This window comes from Oncorhynchus kisutch, linkage group LG10, assembly GCF_002021735.2.
Source record: "Oncorhynchus kisutch isolate 150728-3 linkage group LG10, Okis_V2, whole genome shotgun sequence".
NCBI classification, from domain to species: domain Eukaryota; kingdom Metazoa; phylum Chordata; class Actinopteri; order Salmoniformes; family Salmonidae; genus Oncorhynchus; species Oncorhynchus kisutch.
The window spans coordinates 2,991,271-3,005,655 of record NC_034183.2 but is presented as its reverse complement, the minus strand read 5'-3'; the positions used below and the strand labels follow the sequence as shown (position 1 = coordinate 3,005,655).

At 41.1% G+C, this 14,385-nt stretch overlaps 1 protein-coding gene and 1 non-coding gene across 2 annotated transcripts in view; one reads left to right on the top strand and one right to left on the bottom strand.

The window, feature by feature from the left end:
* Nucleotides 1–13,224, bottom strand: part of map2k1 (mitogen-activated protein kinase kinase 1) — an 88,751-nt gene extending 75,527 nt beyond the window's left edge. Inside the window, exon 1 of the mRNA XM_031832889.1 lies at nt 12,843–13,224. Within this exon, the coding sequence (XP_031688749.1) occupies nt 12,843–12,925 (83 nt within the window). The 5' untranslated portion in view covers nt 12,926–13,224. The remainder of the gene's footprint in view (nt 1–12,842) is intronic.
* A 506-nt stretch (nt 13,225–13,730) lies between these two features.
* Nucleotides 13,731–13,861, top strand: LOC116376053 (small Cajal body-specific RNA 14). Its single transcript, XR_004211448.1, has one exon.
* Nucleotides 13,862–14,385: the final 524 nt, after the last annotated feature.

The following is a 14,385-nucleotide window of genomic DNA, read 5'->3' as shown; positions in this document are numbered from 1 at the left end:
GCTAGGTTACAACTAGAAAACACTGATACAGCTAGGTTACAACTAGAAAACACTGATACAGCTAGGTTACAACTAGACAACACTGATACAACTAGGTTACAACTAGACAACACTGATACAGCTAGGTTACCATTTACAACTAGACAACACTGATACAACTAGGTTACAACTAGACAACACTGATACAGCTAGGTTACCATTTACAACTAGACAACACTGATACAACTAGACAACACTGATACAGCTAGGTTACCATTTACAACTAGACAACACTGATACAACTAGGTTACAACTAGACAACACTGATACAGCTAGGTTACCATTTACAACTAGTCAACACTGATACAGCTAGGTTACAACTAGACAACACTGATACAGCTAGGTTACAACTAGACAACACTGATACAGCTAGGTTACCATTTACAACTAGACAACACTGATACAGCTAGGTTACAACTAGACAACACTGATACAGCTAGGTTACCATGTACAACTAGTCAACACTGATACAGCTAGGTTACCATTTACAACTAGACAACACTGATACAGCTAGGTTACCATTTACAACTAGACAACACTGATACAGCTAGGTTACAACTAGACAACACTGATACAGCTAGGTTACAACTAGTCAACACTGATACAACTAGGTTACAACTAGACAACACTGATACAGCTAGGTTACCATTTACAACTAGACAACACTGATACAGCTAGGTTACCATTTACAACTAGTCAACACTGATACAGCTAGGTTACAACTAGACAACACTGATACAACTAGGTTACAACTAGACAACACTGATACAGCTAGGTTACCATTTACAACTAGACAACACTGATACAACTAGGTTACAACTAGTCAACACTGATACAGCTAGGTTACAACTAGACAACACTGATACAGCTAGGTTACCATTTACAACTAGACAACACTGATACAGCTAGGTTACCATTTACAACTAGACAACACTGATACAGCTAGGTTACCATTTACAACTAGACAACACTGATACAGCTAGGTTACCATTTACAACTAGACAACACTGATACAGCTAGGTTACCATTTACAACTAGACAACACTGATACAACTAGGTTACCATTTACAACTAGACAACACTGATACAGCTAGGTTACCATTTACAACTAGACAACACTGATACAACTAGGTTACCATTTACAACTAGTCAACACTGATACAGCTAGGTTACAACTAGACAACACTGATACAGCTAGGTTACAACTAGACAACACTGATACAGCTAGGTTACAACTAGACAACACTGATACAGCTAGGTTACCATTTACAACTAGACAACACTGATACAGCTAGGTTACCATTTACAACTAGTCAACACTGATACAGCTAGGTTACCATTTACAACTAGTCAACACTGATACAACTAGGTTACAACTAGACAACACTGATACAGCTAGGTTACAACTAGTCAACACTGATACAGCTAGGTTACCATTTACAACTAGTCAACACTGATACAGCTAGGTTACCATTTACAACTAGTCAACACTGATACAACTAGGTTACAACTAGACAACACTGATACAGCTAGGTTACAACTAGAAAACACTGATACAGCTAGGTTACAACTAGAAAACACTGATACAGCTAGGTTACAACTAGACAACACTGATACAACTAGGTTACAACTAGACAACACTGATACAGCTAGGTTACCATTTACAACTAGACAACACTGATACAACTAGGTTACAACTAGACAACACTGATACAGCTAGGTTACCATTTACAACTAGACAACACTGATACAACTAGACAACACTGATACAGCTAGGTTACCATTTACAACTAGACAACACTGATACAACTAGGTTACAACTAGACAACACTGATACAGCTAGGTTACCATTTACAACTAGTCAACACTGATACAGCTAGGTTACAACTAGACAACACTGATACAGCTAGGTTACAACTAGACAACACTGATACAGCTAGGTTACCATTTACAACTAGACAACACTGATACAGCTAGGTTACAACTAGACAACACTGATACAGCTAGGTTACAACTAGACAACACTGATACAGCTAGGTTACAACTAGACAACACTGATACAGCTAGGTTACAACTAGACAACACTGATACAGCTAGGTTACAACTAGTCAACACTGATACAACTAGGTTACAACTAGACAACACTGATACAGCTAGGTTACCATTTACAACTAGACAACACTGATACAGCTAGGTTACAACTAGACAACACTGATACAGCTAGGTTACCATTTACAACTAGACAACACTGATACAGCTAGGTTACCATTTACAACTAGTCAACACTGATACAGCTAGGTTACCATTTACAACTAGACAACACTGATACAGCTAGGTTACCATTTACAACTAGACAACACTGATACAGCTAGGTTACCATTTACAACTAGACAACACTGATACAGCTAGGTTACCATTTACAACTAGACAACACTGATACAGCTAGGTTACCATTTACAACTAGACAACACTGATACAGCTAGATTACAACTAGACAACACTGATACAGCTAGACAACACTGATACAGCTAGGTTACCATTTACAACTAGACAACACTGATACAACTAGGTTACAACTAGACAACACTGATACAGCTAGGTTACCATTTACAACTAGTCAACACTGATACAGCTAGGTTACCATTTACAACTAGTCAACACTGATACAGCTAGGTTACAACTAGACAACACTGATACAGCTAGGTTACCATTTACAACTAGTCAACACTGATACAGCTAGGTTACAACTAGACAACACTGATACAGCTAGGTTACCATTTACAACTAGTCAACACTGATACAGCTAGGTTACAACTAGACAACACTGATACAGCTAGGTTACCATTTACAACTAGACAACACTGATACAACTAGGTTACCATTTACAACTAGTCAACACTGATACAGCTAGGTTACAACTAGACAACACTGATACAGCTAGGTTACCATTTACAACTAGACAACACTGATACAGCTAGGTTACAACTAGACAACACTGATACAGCTAGGTTACCATTTACAACTAGTCAACACTGATACAGCTAGGTTACCATTTACAACTAGACAACACTGATACAGCTAGGTTACCATTTACAACTAGACAACACTGATACAACTAGGTTACAACTAGACAACACTGATACAGCTAGGTTACCATTTACAACTAGTCAACACTGATACAGCTAGGTTACCATTTACAACTAGTCAACACTGATACAGCTAGGTTACAACTAGACAACACTGATACAGCTAGGTTACCATTTACAACTAGTCAACACTGATACAGCTAGGTTACAACTAGACAACACTGATACAGCTAGGTTACAACTAGACAACACTGATACAGCTAGGTTACCATTTACAACTAGACAACACTGATACAGCTAGGTTACAACTAGACAACACTGATACAGCTAGGTTACAACTAGACAACACTGATACAGCTAGGTTACCATTTACAACTAGACAACACTGATACAACTAGGTTACCATTTACAACTAGTCAACACTGATACAGCTAGGTTACAACTAGACAACACTGATACAGCTAGGTTACAACTAGACAACACTGATACAGCTAGGTTACCATTTACAACTAGACAACACTGATACAGCTAGGTTACAACTAGACAACACTGATACAGCTAGGTTACAACTAGACAACACTGATACAGCTAGGTTACCATTTACAACTAGACAACACTGATACAGCTAGGTTACAACTAGACAACACTGATACAGCTAGGTTACCATTTACAACTAGACAACACTGATACAACTAGGTTACAACTAGACAACACTGATACAGCTAGGTTACCATTTACAACTAGACAACACTGATACAACTAGGTTACCATTTACAACTAGTCAACACTGATACAGCTAGGTTACCATTTACAACTAGACAACACTGATACAACTAGGTTACCATTTACAACTAGACAACACTGATACAGCTAGGTTACAACTAGACAACACTGATACAGCTAGGTTACCATTTACAACTAGACAACACTGATACAACTAGGTTACCATTTACAACTAGACAACACTGATACAGCTAGGTTACCATTTACAACTAGACAACACTGATACAACTAGGTTACCATTTACAACTAGTCAACACTGATACAGCTAGGTTACAACTAGACAACACTGATACAGCTAGGTTACAACTAGACAACACTGATACAGCTAGGTTACAACTAGACAACACTGATACAGCTAGGTTACCATTTACAACTAGACAACACTGATACAGCTAGGTTACCATTTACAACTAGTCAACACTGATACAGCTAGGTTACCATTTACAACTAGTCAACACTGATACAACTAGGTTACAACTAGACAACACTGATACAGCTAGGTTACAACTAGTCAACACTGATACAGCTAGGTTACCATTTACAACTAGTCAACACTGATACAGCTAGGTTACCATTTACAACTAGTCAACACTGATACAACTAGGTTACAACTAGACAACACTGATACAGCTAGGTTACAACTAGAAAACACTGATACAGCTAGGTTACAACTAGAAAACACTGATACAGCTAGGTTACAACTAGACAACACTGATACAACTAGGTTACAACTAGACAACACTGATACAGCTAGGTTACCATTTACAACTAGACAACACTGATACAACTAGGTTACAACTAGACAACACTGATACAGCTAGGTTACCATTTACAACTAGACAACACTGATACAACTAGACAACACTGATACAGCTAGGTTACCATTTACAACTAGACAACACTGATACAACTAGGTTACAACTAGACAACACTGATACAGCTAGGTTACCATTTACAACTAGTCAACACTGATACAGCTAGGTTACAACTAGACAACACTGATACAGCTAGGTTACAACTAGACAACACTGATACAGCTAGGTTACCATTTACAACTAGACAACACTGATACAGCTAGGTTACAACTAGACAACACTGATACAGCTAGGTTACAACTAGACAACACTGATACAGCTAGGTTACAACTAGACAACACTGATACAGCTAGGTTACAACTAGACAACACTGATACAGCTAGGTTACAACTAGTCAACACTGATACAACTAGGTTACAACTAGACAACACTGATACAGCTAGGTTACCATTTACAACTAGACAACACTGATACAGCTAGGTTACAACTAGACAACACTGATACAGCTAGGTTACCATTTACAACTAGACAACACTGATACAGCTAGGTTACCATTTACAACTAGTCAACACTGATACAGCTAGGTTACCATTTACAACTAGACAACACTGATACAGCTAGGTTACCATTTACAACTAGACAACACTGATACAGCTAGGTTACCATTTACAACTAGACAACACTGATACAGCTAGGTTACCATTTACAACTAGACAACACTGATACAGCTAGGTTACCATTTACAACTAGACAACACTGATACAGCTAGATTACAACTAGACAACACTGATACAGCTAGACAACACTGATACAGCTAGGTTACCATTTACAACTAGACAACACTGATACAACTAGGTTACAACTAGACAACACTGATACAGCTAGGTTACCATTTACAACTAGTCAACACTGATACAGCTAGGTTACCATTTACAACTAGTCAACACTGATACAGCTAGGTTACAACTAGACAACACTGATACAGCTAGGTTACCATTTACAACTAGTCAACACTGATACAGCTAGGTTACAACTAGACAACACTGATACAGCTAGGTTACCATTTACAACTAGTCAACACTGATACAGCTAGGTTACAACTAGACAACACTGATACAGCTAGGTTACCATTTACAACTAGACAACACTGATACAACTAGGTTACCATTTACAACTAGTCAACACTGATACAGCTAGGTTACAACTAGACAACACTGATACAGCTAGGTTACCATTTACAACTAGACAACACTGATACAGCTAGGTTACAACTAGACAACACTGATACAGCTAGGTTACCATTTACAACTAGTCAACACTGATACAGCTAGGTTACCATTTACAACTAGACAACACTGATACAGCTAGGTTACCATTTACAACTAGACAACACTGATACAACTAGGTTACAACTAGACAACACTGATACAGCTAGGTTACCATTTACAACTAGTCAACACTGATACAGCTAGGTTACCATTTACAACTAGTCAACACTGATACAGCTAGGTTACAACTAGACAACACTGATACAGCTAGGTTACCATTTACAACTAGTCAACACTGATACAGCTAGGTTACAACTAGACAACACTGATACAGCTAGGTTACAACTAGACAACACTGATACAGCTAGGTTACCATTTACAACTAGACAACACTGATACAGCTAGGTTACAACTAGACAACACTGATACAGCTAGGTTACAACTAGACAACACTGATACAGCTAGGTTACCATTTACAACTAGACAACACTGATACAACTAGGTTACCATTTACAACTAGTCAACACTGATACAGCTAGGTTACAACTAGACAACACTGATACAGCTAGGTTACAACTAGACAACACTGATACAGCTAGGTTACCATTTACAACTAGACAACACTGATACAGCTAGGTTACAACTAGACAACACTGATACAGCTAGGTTACAACTAGACAACACTGATACAGCTAGGTTACCATTTACAACTAGACAACACTGATACAGCTAGGTTACAACTAGACAACACTGATACAGCTAGGTTACCATTTACAACTAGACAACACTGATACAACTAGGTTACAACTAGACAACACTGATACAGCTAGGTTACCATTTACAACTAGACAACACTGATACAACTAGGTTACCATTTACAACTAGTCAACACTGATACAGCTAGGTTACCATTTACAACTAGACAACACTGATACAACTAGGTTACCATTTACAACTAGACAACACTGATACAGCTAGGTTACAACTAGACAACACTGATACAGCTAGGTTACCATTTACAACTAGTCAACACTGATACAACTAGGTTACCATTTACAACTAGACAACACTGATACAACTAGGTTACAACTAGACAACACTGATACAGCTAGGTTACAACTAGACAACACTGATACAGCTAGGTTACAACTAGACAACACTGATACAACTAGACAACACTGATACAGCTAGGTTACCATTTGTAACAACCCTACTGTGGTTCCATATTCATAACAACCCTACTGTGGTTCCATGTTCCATGTTGTAACAACCCTATTGTGGTTCCATGTTCCAAACAACCCTACTGTGGTTCCATATTCCATGTTGTAACAACCCTACTGTGGTTCCATGTTCATAACAACCCTACTGTGGTTCCATGTTCATAACAATCCTACTGTGGTTCCATATTCATAACAACCCTACTGTGGGTTCCATGTTCATCAAAACTCTAGTCACTGACCCACAGCTAAAAAGCAGCAACCACAAGAGCCTCTTACTTCTTCATCTTTGGGGTGGCAGGGTAGCCTAGTGGTTAGTGTGTTGGACTAGTAACTGGAAAGTTGCAAGTTCAAACCCCCGAGCTGACAAGGTACAAATCTGTTGTTCTGCCCCTGAACAGGCAGTTAACCCACTGTTCCTAGGCCGTCATTGAAAATAAGAATTTGTTCTTAACTGACTTGCCTAGTTAAATAAAGATAAAATTATTAAATAAAATAAAAAATCTATTTAGATGCTAAATCAGTTTCTCATTAGTGTGAAAGCTGCTCTTCTTCTCTGCGCTTGAATACAAATGCAGTCATAGTGTGATAATGATATTATGTTCTTTCATGTCTCCAGGACAGCTAATTAGTTATAGCACGACTCAGTAATTGGAGAGGTACTAGAATGAGATAGGCAGGAACACACACACACAATGTTCAGCCTCGGGCTTAGCTCCTCATTCTCATTTAGAGAGGAGAAGGCGGGAGATAAGAAGAGTGGAGAAGGGGGGGGGGGAGATGGGAGGGGTAGAGAGGGGAGGAGAAGAGGGGAAAGGAGAAGGGAGGAGAGGAGAGGAGAGGAGAAGAAGAAGGAGAAAAGAGAGGGTAGGGTAGGAGAGAGGACGAGAGGAGAGGAGAAAGGAGAAGGGAGGAGAGGTGAAGGGCAGAGGATAGAAGAGGAGGGGAGAGGGGAGGGTAGGAGAGAGGATGAGAGGAGAGGGAAGGAGAGGAGAGAGGAGATGGGAGGGGAGGAGAGGTGAGGAGAGGTGAAGGGCAGAGGATAGAAGAGGAGGTTAGAGGGGAGGGTAGGAGAGAGGATGAGAGGAGAGGGAAGGAGAGGAGACGGGAGACGGGAGGGGAGGAGAGGTGAAGGGCAGAGGGCAGAGGATAGAAGAGGAGGTTAGAGGGGAGGGTAGGAGAGAGGATGAAAGGGAAGGAGAGGAGAGATGGGAGGAGAGGGAAGGAGAAGGGCAGAGGATAGAAGAGGAGGGGAGAGGGTAGGAGAGAGGATGAGAGGGAAAGAGAGGAGAGAGGAGATGGGAGGAGAGGAGAGGAGAAGAGAGGGGACGAGGAGACGGGAGGGAGGAGTGGAGCAGAGTAACCCTTGACAAGGAGAGGCGTGGGAGAGTCAACAATAGCTGGAACACCGCAGCCCACACACTAAAGTGACGAGGGAACTTGAAGCAGGCAACATGACTCAGGCCTTCCACAACAAAGCCCAAGGACATGCAGTCAGCGGACTGTTCTAGAAGACGACAGCACACGTGCATGTCAAATAGCACTCTGTCTCAGAGTGACCTACGTAGCGAATAGGGTGCCATTTGGCATGTCCACATTATAGCCTTTCTGTGAGACTCACACATCACAGCTCCAACAGTACAGTCTCGCTGCCTCGTCTAAAAGCTACTGAGCACAGTTGATGGTGCACATAGTGTATAAATGTCATGCATTCAAGATGATACGCTATACACAATATAATAATACACTACGTGGTCAAAAGTATGTGGACACCCCTTAAAATGAGTGGATTCGTAGACATAGACAAACATTGGCAGTAGAATGACCTGACTGAAGAGCTAAGTGACTTTCAACGTGGCACCGTCATAGGATGCTACCTTTTCTAACAAGTCAGTTCATCAAATTTCTGCCCTGCTAGGTTCCGACCCGTCAGCACAAGTACTGTTCGCCGGGAGTTTCATGAAATGGGTTTCATGAAATGGGCACACAAGCCTAGTATCTCCATGCCCAATGCCAAGCGTCGGCTGGAGTGGTGTAAGGCTCACCACCATTGGACTTTGGAGCAGTGGAAATGCGTTCTTTGGAGTGATGAATCACGTGGCAGTCCGAATCTGGATTTGGCGGATGCCAGTAGAACGCTACCTGCCCCAATGCATAGTGCCAACTGTAAAGTTTGGTGGAGGATGAATAATTGTCTAGGGGCCCTTAGTTCCAGTGAAGGGAAATTTTTACGCTTCAGCATACAGAGTCAAAGTCTACTCCCCCTTCGTCCGTGATTGGTCAACTGTAGGGATGACGCAAGTTTCATCTTCTTGTTGATTCAGTACCAAACTCAGGAGAAAGAAAGATGGCGGAAGTGGATGCAGTTCCAATCAAGCAGCGCGTCGAACAAAAGTTGGTGAAGAGGAACGGTCTGAATGGAACAGTAAACTGGAACAAAAAAAGGAAATTATCTCAAATTGGAGTTGAGGTTTATGAATGACAATGAATCGCTTCTTGTTGGGATGCGTTTGTTGAGTAAGGACGCATATGTGGGAAACCCGTTTGAGGTGTCGAAAATTGTGAAGTATGTACTTGGAAAAGTGGCGTCAGTCAGAGTGAACGGGAGTGGTCTTTATTTTGATTCATTGTATTTCTGAAGAACAGAGGAAAGATTGCAGTGAGCTTCAAAAGAAACCCGGACAACAGAAGTTTTGTGTTTTGAACTTCGGAGTAGAGACACCCGTCAAAGGAGTCATCTCAGGGGTGACGACAGATGTTCAGGTTGAAGACCTGAAGATATTTCCTGGTGTGGTTGGTGCCCCGGCGTCTGACCCGCTGGGTGAATGGAGGAAAAGAAGAAAGTCTGTCGGTACAGTAGTTTTCTGCTAAAGAGTAAATACCGACGTGAAGCTTGGTTATGTAGATACGCTGTAAGAGCTTTCGTCCCTAAACCTTTGCAGGTGTAAAAGGATTTAGCCATGATTCAAGTGTGCAGACGGACAGAGTATATTGAAAAACCTGTGTGTAGAAGGACGACGGTGTTGCAATTGTGGTGGGGGATCATGATCCCTGAGTTCCTGGAGTGCCCTGTATGTATGAAGGATATTGAGGTGGGGGATCATGATCCCCGAGTTCCTGGAGTGCCCTGTAAGGATGAAGGAGATTAAGGTGGGGATCATGATCCCTGAGTTCCTGGAGTGCCCTGTAAAGATGAAGGAGATTGTGGTGGGGATCATGATCCCCGAGTTCCTGGAGTGCCCTGTAAAGATGAAGGAGATTGTGGTGGGGATCATGATCCCCGAGTTCCTGGAGTGCCCTGTAAAGATGAAGGAGATTGTGGTGGGGATCATGATCCCCGAGTTCCTGGAGTGCCCTGTAAAGATGAAGGAGATTGTGGTGGGGATCATGATCCCCGAGTTCCTGGAGTGCCCTGTAAAGATGAAGGAGATTGACGTGGCAAAAAAAGTTACGAGCAGTTAATTGAATGAGGTGATTCAAATAATTGAGAAAACAATTGATGCTAGTGAAGACATGGTGGTGACTTGAGACACTACCATACTGATGGGAGATAAGATCTCAGATGAGCCCCTCCCCCATTTTGTTACATTCCCCAGCAAGAAACCAAAAATGTTTTGCTTAAACAGAAGTGGGAACTAACAAAGAGTCACTGACAACAACCAAAACATAACAGGTGGGGTTTTAGGAGGGGTTCTGAAATAAAATTACGGGGGTGTTGACTAGAAACAACTGGAACCTAAAAGTAGCCCAAGAAGATGCAAACAAAATTAAAACCCACACCAAACTTAACAAGACACAGAAAATCACATAAAATGATATTTTCTAAATAAATCAAATAGAGAGCGCCAACTAAAGGTGTTAACCCTCCACATCTCTCAAAACAACTGGAACACTGGGCCAGCCGCTGTAAAAACACCTACTGACTAACGAGATGCCAAGCCAGCCGCTTTAAAAACACCTACTGACTAACGAGATGACAAGTCAGCACAGGTGTAACACATACTGACTAACGAGATGACAAGTCGGCACAGGTGTAACACATACTGACTAACGAGATGACAAGTCGGCACAGGTGTAACACATACTGACTAACGAGATGACAAGTCGGCACAGGTGTAACACATACTGACTAACGAGATGACAAGTCAGCACAGGTGTAACACATACTGACTAACGAGATGACAAGTCAGCACAGGTGTAACATACTGACTAACGAGATGACAAGCCAGTACAGGTGTAACACATACTGACTAACGAGATGACAAGTCAGCACAGGTGTAACATACTGACTAACGAGATGACAAGTCAGCACAGGTGTAACACATACTGACTAACGAGATGACAAGTCAGCACAGGTGTAACATACTGACTAACGAGATGACAAGCCAGCACAGGTGTAACACATACTGACTAACGAGATGACAAGTCAGCACAGGTGTAACATACTGACTAACGAGATGACAAGTCAGCACAGGTGTAAGACATACTGACTAACGTGATGACAAGTCAGCACAGGTGTAACATACTGACTAACGAGATGACAAGCCAGCACAGGTGTAACACATACTGACTAACGTGATGACAAGTCAGCACAGGTGTAACATACTGACTAACGAGATGACAAGCCAGCACAGGTGTAACACATACTGACTAACGTGATGACAAGTCAGCACAGGTGTAACATACTGACTAACGTGATGACAAGCCAGCACAGGTGTAACACATACTGACTAACGAGATGACAAGTCAGCACAGGTGTAAGACATACTGACTAACGAGATGACAAGTCAGCACAGGTGTAACATACTGACTAACGAGATGACAAGTCGGCACAGGTGTAACACATACTGACTAACGAGATGACAAGTCGGCACAGGTGTAACACATACTGACTAACGAGATGACAAGTCAGCACAGGTGTAACACATACTGACTAACGAGATGACAAGTCAGCACAGGTGTAACATACTGACTAACGAGATGACAAGCCAGCACAGGTGTAACACATACTGACTAACGAGATGACAAGTCAGCACAGGTGTAACATACTGACTAACGAGATGACAAGCCAGCACAGGTGTAACACATACTGACTAACGAGATGACAAGCCAGCACAGGTGTAACACATACTGACTAACGAGATGACAAGCCAGCACAGGTGTAACACATACTGACTAACGAGATGACAAGCCAGCACAGGTGTAACACATACTGACTAACGAGATGACAAGCCAGCACAGGTGTAACACATACTAACGCCTAAACGATGGGTCCCCACGTGCTAACGTCCAACCTCGAAATGTAAGTGGAAAACCAAAGCCTGTAACATCTATGTTAAACACACCGAAGCAAACAAGCAAAGCCATATATCTTAATGATTGGCTCTGAGTGCGCCTGCCCCCCCGCGATAAGATAGAAGAAAGGGGAAATCACATTGGAACATTAACTATCTTATATACTAATACGACTATAATTACAACACAAAAATATACCCATCTAATACCAAGTTAAATAAAGTACAAATTGGACAAATTTTGGCTAAAGATTACTTCACTATTACGGGGAGAGAAATGACTGACATCAATCATTGCCACCACATCCAGATAGACCGGTCTCTAGACTGGGCTACTCACTCCGTGGCACCGGTGCCGTTGACAGTGTTTCCATCGGGAATAGGGTTGAGTTGGATCGGTTCAGGCTTTCTTCTCTTCTGCATCCTGTCTTCCACACTTTAAAAAAAACTTGTTTATAAAAACGATAAACCCGACAGGACAAAACAACCGGGGTGTTGTTCCGCTCTGGTGATTACTTTGCTGCCTGTCAAAAACAATCCAAAATCGGCGGGGGTTAAATTATGATAGGTGAATCAATTGAAATTATAGGCTAATTCATGCGGATATTCTCTGACTTTGTGCAAAAATAATCAAATATAAGATTACTGAACAGACTAGATGACAGTGAAAAATATAGACGATTATTTTATATCTTCTCTACTTGTTAATGAGAAGATGGCACTGGTGGGGAATGGTTTGTGAGATGTTACGTCACGCCAATATTTACACCGGTCTTCCGGGCAGCGTAGTGTGGAGAAGTGCGTCTCCTATTGGACCACAGTGGTATTACCATACTGTACACGAATAACTTCGAAGTAACAGAAGAAGACGGATTTCTTTACAAGACTAACCCCATTCAAGCCAAAAAGCTAAACGTTTCCTAGTTGAAAATCTCTTTTTTTTTCTCCATAAATGTTAGAAGTGTGTAGGCCTATGCTTCGTGCTGAACAAACTATCCTTGATTATAATGTGACTATGTGACTTTAATCTAATCCGTAATGACATAACATTCATTTAATTATTATTTTTGTTTATTTATTTCAACCTAATATCTGACATAGATGACATGGGTATTTATTTCAACGGGGCAACGACGTGACTAATGTTTCTCGATGGACCAGTGGGTAAGGCACTTCCCTTTGAATCAAAGGATTGTGGGTTCAAATCCCAATATGGCATATTGCGATTGTGGTTGATCAGTGTAATCTGCAGTACTGAATACGTGTGCTGTTGTCCATGACGCCACAGAGAATGTTACTGGTGCTCACCGACAGGACCTAACAAGTTATTGGGATCCCTGTGCGATGGTTCCATACAAATGATATATATATATTTTTGTGCTAAATAATCTCTCTCACACACAATTGTTCAGAAATAAAAGTTGATATTTGACTTTCATTACTACTGCAACTGTTGAAACGAATGTGTTGTTAGTTGATTGTGAACAGATGTGGGTGTGTGTTGGATACTTATCTACTGTACGCATTTGTTGAATCATATGTCTGATATGTGGTAAATACACTTGAAGTCTGAAGATTACATACACTTAGGTTGGAGTCATTAAAACTAGTTTAATGACTTAGGTTGGAGTCATTAAAACTAGTTTACATACACTTAGGTTGGAGTCATTAAAACTCGTTTTTCAACCACTCCACACATTTCTTGTTAACAAACTATAGCTTTGGGAAGTCGGTTAGGGCATCTACTTTGTGAATGACACAAGTCATTTTTCCAACAATTGTTTACAGACAGATTATTTTGACTTATAATTCACTGTATCACAATTCCAGTGGGTCAGAATTTTACATACATTAAGTTGACTGTGCTTTTAAACAGCTTGGAA